The sequence below is a fragment of the Lepus europaeus genome, chromosome 8 (assembly GCF_033115175.1).
Source record: "Lepus europaeus isolate LE1 chromosome 8, mLepTim1.pri, whole genome shotgun sequence".
In the NCBI taxonomy this organism is placed as follows: Eukaryota; Metazoa; Chordata; class Mammalia; order Lagomorpha; family Leporidae; genus Lepus; species Lepus europaeus.
The window spans coordinates 11,881,523-11,903,396 of record NC_084834.1 but is presented as its reverse complement, the minus strand read 5'-3'; the positions used below and the strand labels follow the sequence as shown (position 1 = coordinate 11,903,396).

General features: G+C 44.7%; 1 protein-coding gene across 4 annotated transcripts in view; it reads left to right on the top strand.

The window, feature by feature from the left end:
- Positions 1-21,874, top strand: part of PPP3CC (protein phosphatase 3 catalytic subunit gamma) — a 114,555-nt gene that overhangs the window by 30,084 nt on the left and 62,597 nt on the right. For all 4 annotated transcript variants that reach the window (XM_062199392.1, XM_062199393.1, XM_062199390.1 and 1 more), the window contains exons 2-3: positions 7,003-7,200; positions 7,930-8,054. In XM_062199392.1, the coding sequence (XP_062055376.1) occupies positions 7,003-7,200; positions 7,930-8,054 (323 nt within the window). The remainder of the gene's footprint in view (positions 1-7,002; positions 7,201-7,929; positions 8,055-21,874) is intronic.

Below are 21,874 nucleotides of genomic sequence, written 5' to 3'. Positions count from 1 at the left end.
CTTTGCGTTCCAAGAGAACTTCCCTAGTCTGTCTTCTGTATTACGTACTTTATTGTTAGCAGGTCATTTCTGCTCTTCATTCTCTCCAGTAGGATTCTAAATTATGCTAATGCGGTTTTAGTTTTTCTAGCGATTCTTCTGTAACTGTTTTTCATCTCATTGTTACCACCTGATCTTTTCTCAGGCCATTTTGTCTCTGTTTTGCTTCATAGAAAATATCTTTTGGGGGATTAGTACAGCCATTACAGAGAACAGCGTGGAGATTCCTCAGACCACAAGGAATACACCTGCCTTGTGAGCCACTTGTCTCACTTCTGGGAATTTGTACGAAGAAAATGAAATCAGACTTGGAAGAGATTCCTGTACTTCCATGTTCACTGCAGCACCGTTCAGATTAGCCGAGACGTGAAATTGACCTGGTGTCTACTGGTGGCTGGCTAGATAAAAAAAAAAAAATGGGTACGGCATTGTGGTGTTGTGGATTAAGCCACCACCTATAGTGCCTGCATCCCATGTGGGCGCCAGTTCAAGTCATTTCTGCTCCACTTCCGATCCAGCTCCCTGCTAGTGTATCTGGGAAAGCAGTGGAGGATGGCCAAAGTCGTTGGGCCCTTGCACCCATGTGGGAAACCCCGATGGAGCTCCTGGCTTCTGGCTTTGGCCTGGCCCAGCCATGGTCGTTGCAGCCATTTGGGACGTGAACCAGTTGATAGAAGATTCTCTCTCTCTCTCTCTCTCTCTCTTTCTTTCTTTCTTTCTCTCTCTCTCTCTCTCTTCCTCCCCCCCCCCACTGACCCCTCCCTCTCTGTAATGCTGCCCTTCAAATAAATAAGAATAAATCTCTTTTAAAAAGAAATTATGGTACATATACAATGGAATATTATTAAGCAATAAAAGGGTGAAATCCTGACATTTACAACAAAATGGATAGAATTGGAGCTCATTATTTTCAACAAAGTAAACCAAATAGAGAAAGACAAATACCACATGCTCTCTCTCATATGTGGAAGTTAAAAATAAAAAAAGGTTAACCTGACCTTGGAGTAGTGGTTCCTAGAAGTTGGGAAGGGTAGGAGGAGCTAGGTTCGAGGGGCTGGATAATGGGTACCAAACCTCAGTCAGATAGAAGCAGTGAGTGCTGGTGTTTTGCAGCATAGTGGATTTCACTAGTTCACAATAATGTATCATATATATGATATATATATATAATAAAGAGAGGAACTTCTTGGTCCCAAACACAGAAAAAAGATAAGGTTGCTTGATTTGCCTGGCTTATGCTTTCTATATATGTTAAAATATAACATTGTACCCTATAAAAATGTACAAGTATTACATATTGATCAACAACTTTAAAAATAAGAAAGGGGCAGGCATTTAGCCTAGGAGTTAGGTTGTCGGTTAGAACCCCTGCATCCCTTAACAGAATACCTAGATTCCACATCTGATTCTGCCTCTCGACTCCAGCTGCCTGCACCCTGGGAGGCAGTGGCGATGGCTCAGGTAATCGAGGTCCTGTTACCGTTGGGGACCTGGATTGACTTCCCAGTTGTTCTGGCCAGGCCCAGCTCCCAGGGCCATTGAGGGAGTGAGCCAACAGGTGGGAGGGCAGGTTTCTCTCTCTCTCTCTCTGTCTCCCTCTCACATAAAATTATTAGAAATGCATTTAGCCAGTGCCGTGGCTTAACAGGCTAATCCTCCACCTTGCGGCGCCGGCACACCAGGTTCTAGTCCTGGTCGGGGCACCGGATTCTGTCCCGGTTGCCCCTCTTCCAGGCCAGCTCTCTGCTATGACCCAGGAGTGCAGTGGAGGATGGCCCAAGTGCTTGGGCCCTGCACCCGCATGGGAGACCAGAAGAAGCACCTGGCTCCTGGCTTTGGATCAGCGCGATGCGCCGGCCGCGGCGGCCATTGGAGGGTGAACCAATGGCAGAAAGGAAGACCTTTCTCTCTGTCTCTCTCTCACTATCCACTCTGGCAGTCAAAAAAAAAAAAAAAAAAGAAAAAAAAAGAAATGCATTTAATCCACCTGAACCTCCTAGCTCAGCGGCACAGCGCCCTGTAGAGTGTGGTTGTCTCCTGTGCTGAGCTCGTGGCTGCTGGGGAGCCACACTCAATACCTCTGCCTAGCATCCCTAGGAAGGCTCATAGGTACAGGAAAAATCAAAAGTCACAAATTGAAGTATGATTTCTGTGGAATACGTGTTGCTTTTACACTGTCAGAAAGTTAAAAACAAAAAGGTCAGGTTTTTGTAAATCGGGATGTTCCTTAGCTGTAATTTGTAAACAATAGACCTTTATTTCCATTCTGCTCAAGACTGCTGTGTGAAGTGAATGTGCCTGGGGAGAACCTGCGCCTTAGACGGGTGCCTTCTCTGTGTCCTCAGAGGGCAGAAAGGGCAGAGTCCTTATGACCTCATCGACCCCATCTCAGTGCCACCACGCTGGGGACTAGGTTGCAACATGTGAATTTTGGGGGACACAGCATTCAGACCATAGTAGGTGTTAGGAGATACTGAGTCAGGAGTAGTCAGAGGTTTCGAACTGGAAGTTTGTCATTGTATTTTGAGTCAACCATTCTAAAGATTTATGCTTTTCCTCAATTGTATTTTACATTTTTATCCCTTTTTATAATTATTTAGAAAGAAAGATGCCGAGTGGGTTGTGTGTGTGTGTGTGTGTGTGTATTGTTTTGTAGCTGGCAAATCAGAAAATGTGTGTCCAACTTCTAATGTAGCATCCCAAATTACTTTGAAACATTTGGGAATATGTCTTCACTAATATTTTGCCTGTAATAATTGAGTAGATGTTCTCATTTGGGAGTGGCTTGGAAAATATAAGGTGACCCATTTAAAATGAGCTCTGACTTAGTTATTGTTGGGGGTATTGGTGACTTGGCCTTTTTTACCCACTTTTAAGTAGAGAAATTATGACAAAATCTGTTTGCAAAAAATGCCTGGGAGTATTTCTGCTGTCACGTGCTTTCACAGATCCTTGCCACTCTCCACAAGCAGGCGGAATCTGTTTGCGTGTGGGGGATGATGCGAGCTCTGAGGCTCCCACTTCCTCCTGGTTCCCTGGAGTCACCCCCTGGGAACGACAGTGTAGCTGGCGACTGAGCCTCAGGTGCCTTTCTGAGTCTACAGCCTTGGCTTTCGTAACGCTTTCTACCTTTCTGTTCTGAAGGATTCCCAGCTCGTCCCTGTGGTGGGAGGGCACGGTGACCTGGGAAGTGAGCATCTCCACACTTCGCGGGAACGCGCTCAGCCCGTCTTCTCCCATCTGTGCTCCGCAGTGTATTCCCTGCTGCCCCGTGTTTCGCAGCAGCTCCCAAACAGCATGTCATCTCCCCTGACGTGTCGAGTGAGGAGTTCCTTTCTGAAATGGCTCTGAAGCACACTGCAGTAGAAACTTGAGCTTGTTCCGTGCTGACCTCTACCTCATCTTGGAAATTCCCCAGAGGAATCTAAAGACTCCTGAAGACTAAACATCCATCACAATACTTTGGTTTTCTTCTGAAGCCAGTTATCCCACGACAGTAGCATGTTTGTATTCTATCCAAATAACACAGATTAGGGCTAATTTGTCCCGGGGCTGGCACTGTGGTGTAGCAGGTAAAGCCATTGCCTGCAGGGCCGGCATCCCGTATGGGCACGAGTTCAAGTCCCGGCTGCTCCACTTTGGATCCAGCTCTCTGTTATGGTCTGGGAAAGCAGCAGAAGATGGCCCAAGTGCTTGGGCCCCTGTACCTGCGTAGGAGAACCAGAAGAAGTTCCTGGCTCTTGGCTTCAGATAGGCACTGCTCCAGCCATTGTGGCCAACAGGGGAGTGAACCAGTGGTTGGAAGACCTCTCTCTCTGCCTCTCCTTCTTTCTGTGTGTAACTCTTTCAAATAAATAATCTTAAAAAAAAAAAAAAGTGGGGAGCATCAGGGACTTGAACCAGCACCCATGTGAGATACCATCTTTACAGTCAGTGGCTTAACCTGGTACATTGCAACATTTTTTTAGAAAAGATTTATTTATTTCAAAGGTAGAGAAAGAGAGAAAAATCTTCCATCTACTGGTTTACTCCCTAGATGGCCTCAGTGGCTAAGACTGGACCTAGTGGAAGCCAGGAGCTTGGAACTCCATCCTGGTTTCCCATATGGGTGGCAAGAGCTCCAATCCCTGGGCCATCATCTACTGCCTTCCCAGGTGTATTAGCAGGGAGCTGAAGGAAGTGGAGCAGCTGGGACATGAACTGGGCTCTCTATGGATTGCCGGCATTGCAGGCAGTGGCTTAACCTCCTGGGCCACAGTGCTGACCCCTCAACTTGGTTTTAAGTATCACTTTCACAGAGCTGGAAGTGGAACTGCCAGGCATATATCGCATCGAAATTGAACATCTTGTTTAAGTTTATCATGTTAGATATCATGGCTGTTAGATCTGAGTGGATCTAAAGCAGACCACAGGTCCTTGGGACTGGCTTGCTGGTGTGTCAGCCATCCCATGTTGTCCGTCACTGCCCAACCAGGCTTGTTTGTGCCATTCCTGTGCAACCATGTCCCAGCGTGGCAGGCACCCTGGAGCCACCTGTGCTGGGTGAGAGTCGCTGGGTGGCCAGGCCGTGGGCCGGCCTTAGGTCATCTCGGTGGACCTCAGTGTCCCTGCGTCTGTTAGCTATTTCCATACGGACGTCCACGTGCCTGACTCGTCTGTCAGCGCAGTGAGGGTCAGGTAGGGCAGAGTCTTCAGAGGCCAGCAGTGACGCTGGAAGAGTTTGTCCTGTTTGGTAACTGCAGGAGCTCCCGAGGATGTCGCGTGTGCTGCCGAGAACGTTGTCCCCCAGTGTGTTCCCAGCGTGAGTGCTGCTCCTGATGTGTTGGCCGTGTCAGAAATTGAGACCAAGTTATCTGGTGTTCCAGAAGGCAGGAACATGGCTTCCAGATGCACAGGCAAACCCCAGTCTGCGTGCCACAGGACCCAGAGGAAACTGGCTAGGGAGCTGCTGTTGAAGTGTCCCTGTTGGGGGCCCCAGCGTGACCGTCTGGGAGTGGGTTATGCTGGGGGGGGGGTGCACTCATCTTGGCTGTGCACCCATTGCAGATGCAGGAGGTTTTGGTGGTTGCTGTCCCCTTGCGGTGAGCTGCACGGGGAGGCATCTGGCAGGACCAGGAAGCGGCCTGCACCCTTCAGCCTTGCAGTTCCCAGCATGAGTTCATCAGAGAGGGGTTGGTGGTTAGAGACTTGGACTCCACTCACAGGCTGCTTCCAGTCTTCATGTCACTTCAGAACGGTTATTTGAGAGCAAGGCTTCTGTGCCTCAAATTGGTTGATTTGAAATACTTAAGAATTGCTAATGATGTATTTGCAAACATCAATGTGAAGCAAATTGAATTTAACACTGAATTCTTTCAAGCATAAGCCACTGTTAAACATTGTTAAGCTCAGTCATAGACTTGAAAGGTGCAATGTCTTTGAGAGGTAATTCTAATTAAAAATTACAGGCTGGTGCACCAAAAAAAAAACAAAAACAAACAAACAAAAAAACCCAAAACCAAACCAAACCAACATAGACTACCATATTATAAAGAGGCAAAAGAGATAATAGCTAATTTTAAAAAGGTTTATTTATGAGAGAGAGAGAGAATATCTTCCACTGATGGCTCCCTTCACAAATGACTGCAACAGCCAGGGCTGCATCAGGCTGAGGCTGTTGCCCATGTGGATGGCGGGAACTCGCGTGCTTGGGCCATCATCTGCTGCTTGCTGGGTGCAGAAGCAGGGAGCTGGGTCAGAGGCAGAGCAGGCTGGACTCCGGCCGACGTTCTGGTACGAGATACGGCCATCCTGAGCAGCAGTCTAACGCCCTCTGCCACAATACCTGCCCCGATAGGCAGCTTTTAAACATCAAGCTCTTTTCTGGGACAGGTATTAGGCTCTGGTTAGGATGCCCGTGTCCAGTACTGGGGTACCTGGGTTCAATAACCAGTGCCGGCTGTTAGCTTCCAGCAGACCACGGAGGCAGTGGTGATGGCTCATGTGACTGGGCACTCGCCACCCGTGTGGGAGACCTGGATTGCCTTCCCAGCTCCTGGCTTCAGCACCACCGGGGGTCGTTGCGGGCTCTTGGGGGGTCAGTGGGAAGGAGCTCGCTCTATTTTATCTGTCTCTCAAATAAATAGTTTTTTGTGTGTGTTTAAGTTCAACCAAAACTTCAGCATGATATCATAGATATAAACTTAGTACCCAGTATAAACTGAAGCTGGTTAGATTTCCAAATGAGAAAACAGAACTAGACTTCCCATACCTGTTCTCAAGTTTAGGCTGTGTGCCCACAGCAGATCTGCAGACATGGCTCTATCCTGATAGTGTTCTTGTTGTCAGTAATAAAATACAGTAAGTAACCACCTTTCAAGGACAAGTGTCCACGATCAGGAACTGAAGTTCTAAAACGTAGGGCTTCATTAGATTAGTTCTGTGGAAGAAATGCTATTTTATATTGTTACTACTTTTTTTCTATTTTTTTTAGCCACAGTTTCATTGTAAAAACCTTTTGCATGGATAGATAGAGATACTCATAGCCTCTAGTCCCTTGTCTCAGTTTTAGCTTGTTCCCTGCATCAGCTTCTAGTTTTTCATGTTAATATAGGGGACATTATAATTCTCATGCACACACACACCTTTTAAATGACTTTGACCATGAGCTTTTTGAAAATCAGAATTTCTTATTTTTTAAGGGAAAGGGTTTGTTGGGGGATACCTGACAGACGGGAGGGAAGGGTCGAAGAAGGAAAAGAGGGAGAAAGTGTAAGAGATGGAGAGAGAGAGAGAGAGAGAGAGCGAGCGAGCAGAATTTCTCGTTTATGCTATATGGTGTCCTGGACTTTTCCCCACATAGTTCTGGTGCTGTGCCTGTGAAATCACGGAGCTTTATGGGGCTGGATTCGTGACATCCAAGAGGCATGCTCGTGGTTATCCTCGGGTGTTTATTTTAGATTATGGTTTTTGTTCTCTTTGCAGCTGTCCCCTTTCCTCCGACCCAGCGGCTTACTTTGAAGGAAGTATTTGAGAATGGGAAACCTAAAGTGGATGTTTTGAAAAACCACCTGGTAAAGGAAGGTCGGCTGGAAGAGGAAGTAGCCTTAAAGATCATCAAAGATGGGGCTGCCATCCTGAGGCAGGAGAAGACCATGATCGAAGTGGAGGCTCCGATCACAGGTGTGGAGAGTGTCTGCACGACGACACTGAGCTAGGAGCGGCTCTTGAGAAATGATTGCTCGTGGCCAGCTCAAACACGTGGCATAGTTTTTCTGGGAGTGACACAGTCCCATTCTTTGGATTGGATAGGATGTTTGTTGTTCATTGAAGAAATACAGTGGTCAATGTTTAGTATTTCCAGTTGGTCTTTTTAGTATCAGTAGATAGATTGCAATTACACAGCAGTCCAGTCAAAAGCTACAGTGATTCGGGCTGGCTTTCCGGCGTTAGTTTGTGTTCTGAATCTTTTTTTTTTTTTTTAAAGCTACAATGATTTAAATTAAAAGTTATACTGGAATACATGTTGGTATATTGCCTTTTTTCTTCTAAGATGTTATTTTTGGGGGCCAGCATCCCATGTGGGTGCCGGTTCAATTCCCAGCTGCTCCATTTCTGACCCAACTCCCTGCTAATGTGCCTGGGAGAACAGTGGAGGATGGCTCAAATGTTTGGGCCCTGCCATCCACGGGGGAGACCCAGAGGAAGCTCCTGGCTCCTGGATTCAGATTGGCCCAGCTCCAGCCATCGTGGCCCTTTGGAGAGTGAACCAACAGATAAAAGATTCTCTCTCTGTGTCTCTCTTTCTCCCCCCACCCCTCTCTAACTCTGCCTTTCAAATAAATGACTGAATTTTTTTTTAAAAAAAGATAAAATTTTTCACCCCAACTCATTACTGTTTCTTCTTCCTAGTGTGCGGCGACATTCATGGACAATTCTTTGATCTGATGAAGCTGTTTGAAGTTGGAGGCTCACCTAGTAACACACGCTACCTCTTTCTGGGAGACTATGTGGACAGAGGCTATTTCAGTATAGAGGTAAGAACTAAACTGGATGTGCCGGAACTGTAATATTGTCTTTAAAACAGTGTTCATTCCATTCTTCAATAGAAGAAACTAAAAGTGCATACTGGCAGGATTTACAAGCCTTATTACTTTCACGTGCATGTTTTAACGAATACTAGGAGAATTCCTTTTTTCAAACCAGTAGGAAAAGTGACACATAGAAGAAGAAAGCGATATTTAGCTAGCTTTGCAAATAAGTTAAATGTTTCCTAACCTTTTCTCTTTGAAGTGTACTGGCCACAGGCTATATAGAAATGACCTAAGTTGCTCGGCCCCTAAACAGCATTTGGATTAGCTGACGTTAATTCTAAGACCGTAAGCTGCTCTCAGGTGAACTGCCCATGTTAAGTAAGCAGGCACGTAGCTTCCTGGGGGAATGGTTTCTGGTACTGCTGCACAGAGTACACAGTTAATGTGCACCGAGAGAAAAGTGAATCGCAGTTAACTGAGAGAACTCCGCTTGCTTTCATGTATCTTGAAAAGTTCTAGGGGCCGGCGCCGCAGCTCACTAGGCTAATCCTCCACCTGCGGTGCCAGCACCCCGGGTTCTAGTCCCGGTTGCTCCTCTTCCAGTCCAGCTCTCTGCTGTGACCCGGGAGGGCAGTGGAGGATGGCCCAAGTGCTTGGGCCCTGGACCCGCATGGGAGACCAGGAAGAAGCACCTGGCTCCTGGCTTTGGATCGGCGCAGCGCCGGCCATCGTGGCCATTTTGGGGGGTGAACCAACGGAAGGAAGATCTTTCTTTCTGTCTCTCTCTCTCACTGTCTAACTCTGCCTGTCAAAAAAAAAGAAAAAAGAAAAAAAAAGAGAAGTTCTAGGACCATGTTCAGAATTAACAGCAGTGAGAAGTTTTTCTGGGTAGATCACGCCAGAGCCCTCTGCAGTACCAGAACCTCAGGCCCTACTGTAGAACCTCATGCAAGGATCTGAGTGCAGTGGGCCCACAGAACATTTGCATCTAATGTCCGTTGATTTACGTCTGTGTGTGTGGCAAATAAAAAACAGCTAGCTTTTGCAACAGTGTGGGTAGTTGAACTTGTGATGTGCTACCGAGTAAGCATGAGCTGAAACGGAGCCTGCCTGCTGTTTTGCTGTCTGGACTCCTGTGTGGGACTCTCGTACTGGGTGTGCTTCTGCTGGTTACAGTGCGTTGTGTCATTCATGTAGCATCACCCCCTTGATGCTCAGCCAAAGACGCAGGGAGAATACACAAGGCAGTCGGTGGGCTCTGCTGTTCAGTAGACAGGCAGTCCAAATCCTCGCGTCAGGAGAGCTCAGTGTCATCTCCACTTAGTGCTGATGGCGAGGACAGAAGCTGGTGGTGTAAGCTGACAGAGTAAGCCCCTTCCTGCTCTCCAAATCGGTCCCGGGAAGGGAGGAGATTGTGTCTGCAGCTGTGTCGCTGAGAGCCTTCCTACCTTCTTCACATCACGTCCAGCTCAGAGCACGTCGAAAGCACCATGTCTGAGACAGAGTGTCGCGTGCTTGCTGGCATGAAGAGGGTTTAGGAGCCAGAGGGGAGAAGAATACAGAACTTACTGATTTTCAGTTAGGCACTTTATTTCATGAAACAACTTTATAAAGGTAAATATTATGCTAAATTGTTTTCTCATTGTTAACTCTTGCAACGTAAATTAGTTTTGAAATAGTCTTAATTCATGAACACAGCCAATAAAACGTAAAAATCCACAATGGCTTTGTGCATGTGTTCAGATTTTTTTACACTTCACGCATTTTTACCCCTCACTCATCGACACAATTACCTGGGTGCCAACTTGATGGCAGACTGTGAGAATAAAATACAGAGTAAGGTTCACACTCTCTGAAACTGTGGGACCACTCGGAAGTGGCTCATTCATAACCCACTGAGACTGGAAGCTTCCACGGCTACAGCCTAGCAGGGAAGTGAGGATACACTGCATTAGTCCACTTTTCCTTACTTTCGATGCCCAGGAGGAGCTTTCTGGAGGGAAGGTATTGCTTACACTTTGGAGGCTACAGCTCAGGTTGGTTGGCCCCATCTTCCTGTGTATGGTGGGAGCTGGTCACGGCAGGTGTGGAGCAGCAGTCACACCATCCAGGAAACAGCGAGAACCTAGGCTGGCCACGAACTCGAGATCCTCCTCTCTCATGAGAACCACCCTCTGAGGGCAAGACCCACATGACCAGAGATCTCGCTGCCCCAGTTTGTAGACACCAACACTGGACCAAGTCTTCACAGCCCTAGTCCATCAGCCATGAAGATGTCAGTGTTTAAACTGTCTACATGAGTTTTAGAGAGACAGATCCTACTTACCCAAGTGGCCGCAATGGCTGGAGCTGAGCTGAACTGAAGACAGGAGCCAGGAGCTTCTTCCGGGTCTCCCACATGGGTGCAGGGGCCCAAGGACTTGGGCCATCTCCCACTGCTTTCCCAGGCCATAGCAGAGAGCTGGATGGGAAGTGGAGCAGCCAGGACTTGAACCAGCGCCCATATGGGATGCCGGCACTGCAGGCGGCAGCTTTACCCCACTATACCACAATGCTGATCATATTCCTTTCTATAATCTTTTTTACACAGCATTGTATTAAAAGCATTTCTCTCAGTAATTAAAATTTCTCTGAAACTACAATTAATGATATAAAATGCCATGATTTATTTCATCATTACTCAATCTTCCTGTAGCAGGTGTAGTTTTATAAACACAGCTATTTCTTATCGTCTACCCTTGTCCTTCTTCCTTGCTGACAAAATCATTATTTTACTCACATAAATGGAGTAGGAATTGCAGGGAGAATCTTTGCTCTTGTGTACGGAGACAAGACACCAGGGCCTTCTAAAAGAAGCAGTCCAGCCCGGTGCCACGGCTCACTAGGCTAATACTCCACCTGTGGCGCCGGCACACCAGGTTCTAGTCCCGGATTCTGTCCCGGTTGCCCCTCTTCCAGGCCAGCTCTCTGCTGTGGCCTGGGAGTGCAGAGGAGGATGGCCCAAGTGCTTGGGTCCTGCACCCTCATGGGAGACCAGGGAAAGCACCAGGCTCCTGGCTTCAGATCAGTGCGGTGCGCCGGCTGCAGCACGCCGGCCGCAGCGGCCATTGGAGGGTGAACCAACGGAAAAGGAAGACCTTTCTCTCTGTCTCTCTCTCTCACTGTCCACTCTGCCTGTCAAAAAAAAATAAATTAATTAAAAAAAGTAGTCCATTATTTATGCCAGCAGAAGGCCCAGAATTTTTATCTAAATTTTTATCTGAAAACCTGAGCCGCGAACAAAGGGGTATTTCCTTATATATGGTTTTAGCCTCTTTGTCTCTTACATGGCTACGTGCGTACATCTGATTGGGTATTCTAGTATTATGCGGTCGCCACAGGAATTTGATACCGTATGTGCCTGCGTGTGTGGTTACCGATGATGTTTTTTTCCACCCACAAACTGAGGCATAAGCTGTCCAGCAAGGGTTAGCACCAGTGCTGTGTATGAGCAGGTGGAACCGGAAATGGTTTCATATGAGCAGAAAGGGACTACAGCTGAAGCATTCGTCGGCCAGCAGCTAACAGCTACACTTCCTTCCCTGGACCGTGCCTCCCTTTCCCTCCTCCTGACCTGGGGAGGGCTTCTGCCACAACGTAACTCCTGTCAGTTAGAAACAAGCTCATTAAGAGACAGAGGCCCTGCCACACTCTCAGGGAAACTCCTTCCCGGAAAAGAACCTGTGGTGTCACCCTGAGACTGCGTTCTGCTTGGTCTGCCCTGATGAAGGCAAATGTCTCTAATGATTGCTCTAGACGTAAACAGATCCTCCTTCAGCCAGTCATACATAAGAGGAACTTTGTTCTGTCGCTTTAATTTTATTTACTCGTTTTTGAAAAATCTTGTTAGTGGGTGAGATCTTGCAAGGTGGAAGCTGTGGGCCCCGTTCCGTCTTGTCACTTCACATTTGGGTGCATGTGTTATGCAGCCGTTTTGTGCTAAGGGTGAACCACAGACCCAGAGTTAAGGGAATCTGCTTCCTTGGTGATGACGCTGAGCTGGTAACAAAACCTAGACCCACTCAGACTCCTCGTTTTGTGGGATATCTAAGCGTCTGTATGGCTTAGGCAGCATGGAATTGGACTTTGTGTTATTTTGCATTGTACATGGTACGAGGTTGCTGTCCAGTTTTTTTCTGTTCTGCATGCTGTTGAGGTACACGTCTTTTTGAATACGTCTTCGATGGCAGTTCTGATATTTCCTTAGATGAGATTCCGGGAAGTGAAGTAACTGGATTAAAGAGTAGAACATTTTCAGACTTTTGATACGTATTACCAAATTGTTTTCATAAATTCTGATTTCACTTAGTTTTTAAGTGCCATATAATTTTCTTACCTTGAGCCTATAAAGAGAGTCAAGACAAGATAAATTCTTTTTTTATTCCCAGAGCAACTGTTGCTCTTTCATGAAGCAAGGTGAGTTTTGATTAGTACACCTGGGATTGATGCAAATGTCACTGATAAAACAGCATAGTAGGGTCGGCGCTGTGGCATAATAGGTAAAGCTGCCACCTGCAGTGCTGGCATCCCATATGGGCGCCGGTTTAAGTCCCGGCTGCTCCACTTCCCATCCAGCTCTCTGCTGTGGCCTGGGATAGCAGTGGAGGATGGCCCAAGTGCTTGGGCCCCTGCACCCATGTTGGAGACCTGGAAGAAACTCCTGGCTTCTGGCTCCTGGCTTTGGATCAGCCCCACTCTGGCCTTTGTGGCCGTCTAGGGAGTGAACCAGCAGAGGCAAGACCTCTCTCTCTCTCTCTCTCTGCCTCTGCCTCTCTGTAACTCTGCCTTTCAAATAAGTGAAGAGATATTTAAAGATTTTTTAAAAAACCAGCATTGCAGAGTTTCACGTTGATTTCTCGTAGTAAAAAGCTTTTGAAATTGTTTGTTCATTTGTACCTATTGTAAAGTGCTTCCTCTGTGGTGGAGGAAGCCGAATTTTAGTTTCCTTGATTTTGTGAGAAAAGAGAGAATGAAAGGAGCGTTTTCAGCGTGGGATATGTTGCATTGAAGGCACAGGGGCTGCCAAAGAGAAAATACCAGATGACGACTCTCTAGGTGGCAGCGATGTTTTTAGGTGGTAAGTGGAGGAACACAGAGATGATTCTTGAGGTGGAGTAAACATTCTGTTCACGGAGGAATCAGGAAGCAGTTGGTAGATCTTGTGGTAATAAGTGGATCTTGTGGCAATAATGTTGTTGTCCAGCTGTGCAACTGCACAGGTGCACCTGATGTCTGAAGTGGGGAAATAAGACCCAGATTAGGGGCCGAGGAGTCCGTCTACCACGTCACGTTGCGCTACAGGTGCAGCTCACGCTTTTCAGTATGTGTGTTACCGCAGAAAGGAGAGCTGGCCTGTTCAGAAGCAGAAACAAGGACCCAGATAGATCAGAAGATGCGTCCTGTTCTCGGCTAGGAAAGGGAGGTATGGAAGAGAGAAAAGGCTCTGTGAACTCGAGTGTAGGCGCAGACATTTGCCTGTGGTTAAGAGACCTGGGTACCCTGCATCCCACATCGCAATCCCTGTGTTACATCGAGTCCCTGCGTTCTGGTTCCTGGCTCCTGGCTCCGTTCCTTATTTCAGCTTCCTACTAACATGCACCCTGGCGGCCAACTTCCTGGTTGTGATGGGCACCTGGGGAGTGAGCCAGAGGATTGGACCTCGCTGTCTGTCTGTCTGGCTCCCTCTCTTTCTTGCTTCTCTGCCTTTAAAATAAATAAATAGATTGTGTACGGACTTTTTTTTTCCTTTGAATAATTTTGTGAAAATTGATAATGAAATCCAATCTCCCAAAAGAAAACAAGTCATGGAAATACATTTGAATATAACTATTTTTTTTAAGATTTTTATTTATTTATTTGAGAGATAGAGTTACAGACAGTGAGAGAGACAGAGAGAAAGGTCTTCCTTCCATTGGTTCACTCCCCAAATGGCCGCAACAGCTGGGGCTGCGCCAATCCGAAGCCAGGAGCCAGGAGCTTCTTCCAGGTCTCCCATGCGGGTGCAGGGACCCAAGCACCTGTGCCATCCTCCACTGCCCTCCCAGGCCACAGCAGAGAGCTGGACTGGAAGAGGAGCCATCAGGACTAGAACCCGGTGCCCATATATGATGCCGGCGCCGCAGGTGGAGGATTAACCAAGTGAGCCACGGCGTCGGCCCCTGAATATAACTATTTTAAGTTTTAGAATGCTTGTTTTTGTAATGTCTCTCAGATACAGCCTGCCTATGTTTTGATCCAGTAGTTTTGTTTTTGAGAACTTACACTGAAGATGACTCAAAATTATATGCAAAGATACATGCTTTTTTATTTTCCAGTTATGTGGCATTTTTTAGAGCAAATATTTTACTGATTTCTAATTTAGTGATTAGAGAACATAATCTGAATAGTGTTCATTCTTTGGAATTCACTGAGATGTCCCTTGTGATACAAAATCTACAGAATATATATTTTTTTTACAAAAAAAATTTTTATTTATTTATTTGAAAGTCAGAGTTACACAGATAGAGAAGGAGAGGCACAGAGAGGTCTTCCATCCGCTGGTTCACTCCCCAGATGGCCGCAACGGTTGGAGCTGCCCCGATCCAAAGCCAGGAGCCAGGAGCTTCTTCCAGGTCTCCCACGTGGGTGCAGGGGCCTAAGCACTTGGGCCATCTTCTGCTGCTTTCCCAGGCCATAGCAGAGAGCTGGATGGGAAGTGGAGCAGCCAGGTCTCACACCAGCGCCCATGTGGGATGCCGGCACTGCGGATGGCGGCTCTACCTGTTGCGCCACTAGTGCAGGGCCCCAGAATAGATTCTTGTGACTGTCGCTTATGCACTTGAAAAAAGTGGCTTTGTCTCTCTTGTTTTTGTCTGCTTGATCCATCAGTTACTTTTAGATTGCGTCACAATCTCCAGTTACAATTATTTTGTCTCTCCCTGTGGGACTCTCAAGTGTTGCTTGGGTTCTGATGCTGTATGTAAGACAGGCACATGCATGATGAGTAACTACAGTTGATCTTCATTATTTCAGATGGTGTACTTGTGAATAGGTCTCCACATTAAAATGTAATCCCACTTGGGACCCCAGAATCAATACAGAGCATTTGTGGTTATTGGCAGATGTACAGAGTGGTGAAAAATTTGAGTCTGCCAACATGTGTTGCCAAGTCTGCCTTCCTCTTTTAGCTCTGCCAGTGTAAACAATAAACAAGTGTCCTCTGCGTGGTCTATTCAGTGCCTTGCTTCTGGCCTTTTTGTTCTCCTTGTTGGTGATTTTGCTGCTTAGAACGGCCCTCCAGTGTTGCCCAGGAGTGCACTCAGTGTTGTAAGTGCAGGGAGTCTGGGCCTCCCAGGGAAGATATTTCCCTGTGTTGGGTGAGCATGGTTTAGGCAGGAGTTACAGTGCTATTGGCTGTAAGCTCAATGCCAGCTGTTTATGTTTAGATAGAAAACACATAAAACAGTTATGTACTGGTCAGTCAACACAGATGTGATCAGCAGAGGCAGCAGGAAGCTAACTAGCCCTGTGTTTCTTCTAGGAGCAATGGTGCCAGGTTCACTAATTCCGGTCGTATAGCAACCTCATGGAACACGGCTGCTGAGACCGCGGAGACTCGGCTGTGTCTAACTGGTCCGCCAGTGCATGGTGTGTCCTCCGTGAGCTGTTCTGACTTGTAGTTCCGTTTGATCTAAAAAGCGTCCCTTTGGCTTTCTTTTAGTGCATAATTACCTGGGGTGTGTGTGTGTGTGTGTGTGTGTTTCAGCATTCGGTTCCTTGTCATACATACATACCCTGGCAGATAACATGTTTCTAGATCTTCATCTGTTGTTTTGGTTGCCCTAAGAGTCTCTGCTGCTTTATCAGTAAAATTAAAATCTTAATTGATATGAAGAAGAAAGGGAGAAACTAACAAGACTAATGATGAGTATTTGTTTTACTTCGAGGGTAGATGAGTCTCTTGATAAGCATAAGAAAATACAAACAGAAATACCATTTTTATCATCAGAAATAAGAATCAAAATGCCCAACTGTCATATGGGCAAAGGAAAAGGCAGTTTAGGGTGTGGTGAGGGAGCAAAAGGAAGTGTGGCAGAAGAAAATCAGAAGTAAAGTGGTCGACATATAAAGTGGTTCCACATGTAATAGTAATTTTAATAACTATAAGCATGTTATAATTGCTGTGTGGTAAAAGAATATATTAAGAATAAAAAGATAAAAAGACTTTCCATGTAAATGATGATCAAAAGAAAGCCGAAGTATCTATATTAGCGTCAGGTACCAGTGAACCTTGCCAGGGATAAAGAGACGTTGCATAATAGAAAGGGGTCAGTTCTTCAAGGAGACAGCAATCCTGAATGTGCCGGTACCCGAAGAGAGGGTTTCACAGTTTATGAAACAAAAACTGGTAGAACTGGAGAGAGAGATAGACCTTCTTCAGTGTCAGTTGGAGATTCCAGTAAGTTTCAGAAGTTGATGGGAAACGTTGACAGAAATCAGTGAAGATAACAGAATTGAAGAAAACAATGACCCAACTTAATTGACATTTACAGAATATTCCACATAACACTAGAAGACACACTTTTCAAACCACATGGGACATTCTGTAGGAGAGACTATATTCTGAGTCATACAATAAATAAGAATAAGAGGATTGAAATCATGAAAAGTATGTGTATACTCAGACTAAGTAAACTGGAAATCAGTAACATAAACTTACCTGGAAAATTACCAAATGTTTGGAAATCAACACAGTTCTCAGCAAGCTGGTGTCAGAGTAGAAGCTGCAATAGAACACAGAAAATATTTTGAGCTGAATGAACACGAAATCAACAGGGCAAAAATTATGGGATGCAGCTAAATCTAATGCTTATAGGGAAATTTATATCATTAAATGCTTAATATTAGAAAAGAAGAAAGGTCTCAAGTTAACATAATCTTAGCTTCTACCTTAAGACATTTGAAGAAGAAAGAGAATTTAATCCAAATTAAGCAAAATGACATAGTAAAGATAAGAAAAGAACTAGGAAATAGAAAAAACAGTAGAGAAAAACACTGTGAAACCATTTTCTTTTTAAAAATTGCTTAAATTAGTTTTTGGGGCAGTGCTGGGCTGCCTGCAGTGCCGGCATCCCATATGGGCACCAATTCAAGACCCAGCTGCTCTACTTCTGATCCAGTTCTCTGCTGTGGCCTGGGAAAGCAGTGGAAGATGGCCCAAAGTCTTGGGCCTCTGCACCCGTGTGGGAGACTTGGAAGAAGCTCCTGGCTCCTGGCTTTGGATCGGCACAGCTCAGGCTGCTGTGGCCATCTGGGGAATGAACCAGTGGATGAAAGACCTCTCTCTCTCTCTCTCTCTTTCTCTCTCTCTCTCTCTGCCTCTCCTTCTCTGTGTGTAACTGTGACTTTCAAGTAAAATAAGTAAATCTTTAAAAAAAAAGGAAATCAGAAGTTCAAAATTTCTTTAAAAAATTTTTAAATTAGTTTTTAACATATTCAGTGTATTTTTTAGATACAATTCTAAGAACATAATGATACTCCCTTTCTCCCTTCCTTCTTCCTTCCCCCTTCTCTCCCTCCTGTCCTCCTTCCTTCTCCCTTTTTTTTTTATTTTTTGAGATAACATATTTTATGTGTTTTTTTTTTTTTTTTTTTTTGACAGAGTGGATAGTGAGAGATAGAGACAGAGAGAAAGGTCTTCCTTTGCCATTGGTTCACCCTCCAATGGCCACTGCGGCCGGTGTGCTGCAGCCGGCGCACTGCGCTGATCCGAAGCCAGGAGCCAGGTGCTTCTCCTGGTCTCCCATGCGGGTGCAGGACCCAAGCACTTGGGCCATCCTCCACTGCCTTCCCGGGCCATAGCAGAGAGCTGGCCTGGAAGAGGGGCAACCGGGATAGAATCCAGTGCCCCAACCAGGACTAGAACCCGGTGTGCCGGCGCCGCAAGGTGGAGGATTAGCCTGTTAAGCCACAGCGCCGGCCATCACATGAGTTTTTAGGATTGTTTCTCCTAACTCTGTGAAGAATGTCATTGGTATTGTGATAGGGATTGCATTGAATCTGCAGATTGCTTTAGGTAGTGTGGAGATTTTAATGATATTGATTCTTCTGATCCATTAGCAAGGAATATCTTTCCATTTTTCTGTGTACTTGATGGTTTCTTTATTCAGTGTTTGATAATTTTCATTATCTTTCATGTCTTTGGTTAAATTTATTCCTAAATATTTGATTGTTTTGAGGCTATTGTGAATGGGATTTCTCTTTCCATGAGTTCATCATTAGCATCAAAAAAGCTGTTTTATGTCTGTTTATTTTGTAATCTGCAATTTTACCGAATTGGTGTATCAATTCTAACAACATTTTGGTGGAGTGTTTAGGTTTTTCCATGTACAACATCATGTCATCCGCTAACATGGATAATTTGACTTCCTCTTTTCCAATTTTGATGCCCTTTCTTTCTCTTCCCTAACTGCTCTTGCTAAAACTTCAGTACAATGTTGAATAAGAATGGCGCAAGTGGACATCCTTGTCTTGTTCTAGGTCTGCGGGGAAATGCTTCCAGCTTTTTCCCATTCAGTATGATATTGGATATTGGTTTGTCATATATAGCCTTTATAACTTGGAGGAATGTTCCTTCTGTACCTAATTTGTGGAAGGTTTTTCGTCATAAAGAGGTGTTGAATCTTACCAAATACTTTCTCTGCATCTATTGAGATGACATGTGGTTTTGTTCTTCACTCCATTGATGTGATTAAATGTAAATGACGTTTCTTACTTTGCAAATGGTGAACCACCCTTGCATTTCTGGGATAAATCACTTGAATGTGATGTATGATCTTTTTCATGTGGTTTTGGATTTGATTTACTAGTGTTTAGTTGAGAACCTTTACATCTTTGTTCATTAAGGATATAGCTCTGTAGTTTTCTTTTCCTGTCCTGTCTTTGTTTGGTTTTGCTATCAAAGTGATACTGGCTTCATAAGAAGAGCTCGGCCGAATTCCATCCTGTTCAATAATTTGGAATAATTTGAAGAGTACTGGAGTTACTTCTTCTTTGAGTGTTTTGTAGAATTCAGTAGTAAAACCATCAGATCCTAGACTTTTCCTTGATGGAAGACTTTTGATTACTGCTTCAATATCATTGCTTGCTTTGGGTCTGGTTAGATTGAATCTATCTTGGTTGGTTATATGATTTCAGGAATTTATCCATTTCTTTGAAGTTTTCTAGTTTATTAGCATATAATTCTTCATAGCATTTTCTTATGATTCTTTGTATTTCAGTGGCATCAGTTATAATGTATCTGTTTTCATCTCTAATTTTATTTATTTGAGATTTTTCTCTTTTTTCTTTGTTAGTCTGGCTAGAGGTTTATCTATTTTGTTTATCTTCTCAAAACAACAACTTTTTGTTTTATTGATCTTTGGGATTTTTTTGTTTCATTTTCATTTGTTTTGCTCTGATCCTCATTATTTCTCATCTCCTGCTGATTTGGGTTTGGGTTTGGTTAGTTCTTTTTTTTTTTTTTTTTTAAGTCTTCAAGATGTATCATAAGATTTTTTTTTTTTTTTGACAGGCAGAGTGAACAGTGAGAGAGAGAGACAGAGAGAAAGGTCTTCCTTTTGCCATTGGTTCACCCTCCAATGGCCGCTGCGGCCGGCACACCGCGCTGATCCAAAGCCAGGAGCCAGGTGCTTCTCCTGGTCTCCCATGCGGGTGCAGGGCCCAAGCCCTTGGGCCATCCTCCACTGCAGTCCTGGGCCATAGCAGAGAGCTGGCCTGGAAGAGGGGCAACCGGGACAGAATCTGGTGCCCCGACCGGGACTAAAACCCAGTGTGCTGGCGCCGCTAGGCAGAGGATTAGCCTGTTGAGCCACGGTGCCGGCAAGTATCATAGGATCTTTAATCTGCAACATTTCTCCTGTTTTCGTGTAAGCACTTATTGCTGTAAACTTTCCTCTTAATACTACTTTTGCTGTATCCCACTGGTTTTGATTTGTTGCTCTTTCATTTTACTTCAAGAAAGTTTTTGATTTCCTTTTTATTTCTTCAGTGACCCATTGATTATTTAGTAGCATGTTGTTTAATTTCTAAGTATTCATGAATGTTCTATTGTTGGTGATTTCTAGTTTTATTCCTTTATGGTCTGAGACGACACATGGTATGGTTTCAGTCTTTTTAAATTGGCTGAGATGGATTTGTGGCCTACCATTTGGTCCATCCTAGAAAATGTTCCATGTGCTGATGAGAAGAACGTGTATCCTGTAGCTGTTGTGTGAAATGTCCTGGGAATGTCTGTTGGGTCCATTTGCTCAAGTGCAGGTTTCAAGTCTGATGTCCCTTTATTGATTTTTCAGTCTACATGACCTGTCCGTTGATGAGAGTGGCCTGTTGAAGTCACCACTATTACTGTGTTGGAGTTGATCTCTCCCTTTAGGTCTAATAGTGTTTTCTGTATGTATCTGGGTGGTCTTGTGTTGTTGGATGCATATGTATTTATGATCGTTATATCTTCTTGCTGAATTGAACCTTTTATCAAAATATAATGTCCTTCATTATCTCTTCTACAGTTTTTTATTTAAAATCTGTTTTATCTGATATCAGGATCGTCACACCTGCTCATTTTTTGTTTCCATTTGCCTGGTATATCTTTTTCAAGCTTTTCACTTTCAGTTTATGTGTATCTTTGTAAAGTGAGTTTGTTATAGGCAGCATATAGTGAGGTCATGGTTTTTTTATCCATTCAGCCAACCTGAGTCTTTGGTTGGTGAATTTAATCCATTTATATTCAAAGTTAGTATTGATAGATAAGAACCAAAACCGGTTATATTGTTGATTGGATAATGATTCTGCCTGCTGTCTCAGTGAATTTGGTGGTGACGTGTGTCATGTCACCCTTCAGAATTTCCTGTGAGGCTGGTCTGGTGGTGGTAAATTCTCTCAGTTTTTGCTTACCTGGAAAACGCTACATTTCTCCTTCAATTTTAAAGGGTAGCTTTGCTGGATATAACATTCTTGGTTGGAAGTATTTTTTCTTTTTTAAGGATTTTATTTATTTATTTGAGAAGCAGAGTTAAAGACAGAGAGAGGGAGAGACAGAGAAACAGGTCTTCCATCTATTGGTTCACTCCTCGTTTGGCTGTAATGGCTGTAGCTGAGCCAGTCCAAAGCCAGGAACCAGTAGATTCTTCCGGGTCTCCCACGCAGGTGCAGGGGTCCAAGCACTTGGGCCATCTTGTACTGCTTTTCCAGGCCACAGCAGAGAGCTGGATCAGAAGAGGAGCAGCCGGGACTAGAACCGGCGCCCATGTGGGATGCCAGTGCTGCAGGTGGAGGCTTAGCCTACAGTGCCACAGTGTCGGCCCTGCATGTTTCTTTTAAGTCTGAGTATACCTCCCCACTCTCTTTTGGCCTGTAGGGGTTCTGCTGAGAAGTCGAATGTTAATCTAATTGGTTTTCCTTTATATGTAACTTGACGCTTTTCTCTTAGTGTCTTTAGGATTCTTGTCTTTAACTTTTGACAGTTTGGTGACAAGACCTTTTTTGGCTGAATTGGCTTGGGGTTCTTTGAACTTCTCGTATCTAGATGTCCATGTCTCTTTCAAAACCTGGGAAACTTTCTACTGTTACTTCATTTAGCAGATTTTCAACACCTTTTTCCTTTTCTTCTCCTTCAGAATACCTATGATATGAATATTGTATCATTAAATGGTATCCTAGATTTCACATAGACTTTCTTCATTCTTTTTGAGTATTTTCTCTTTATTTGTGTCCAATTGAGTTATTTCAAAATTCTTGTCTTTGAGGTC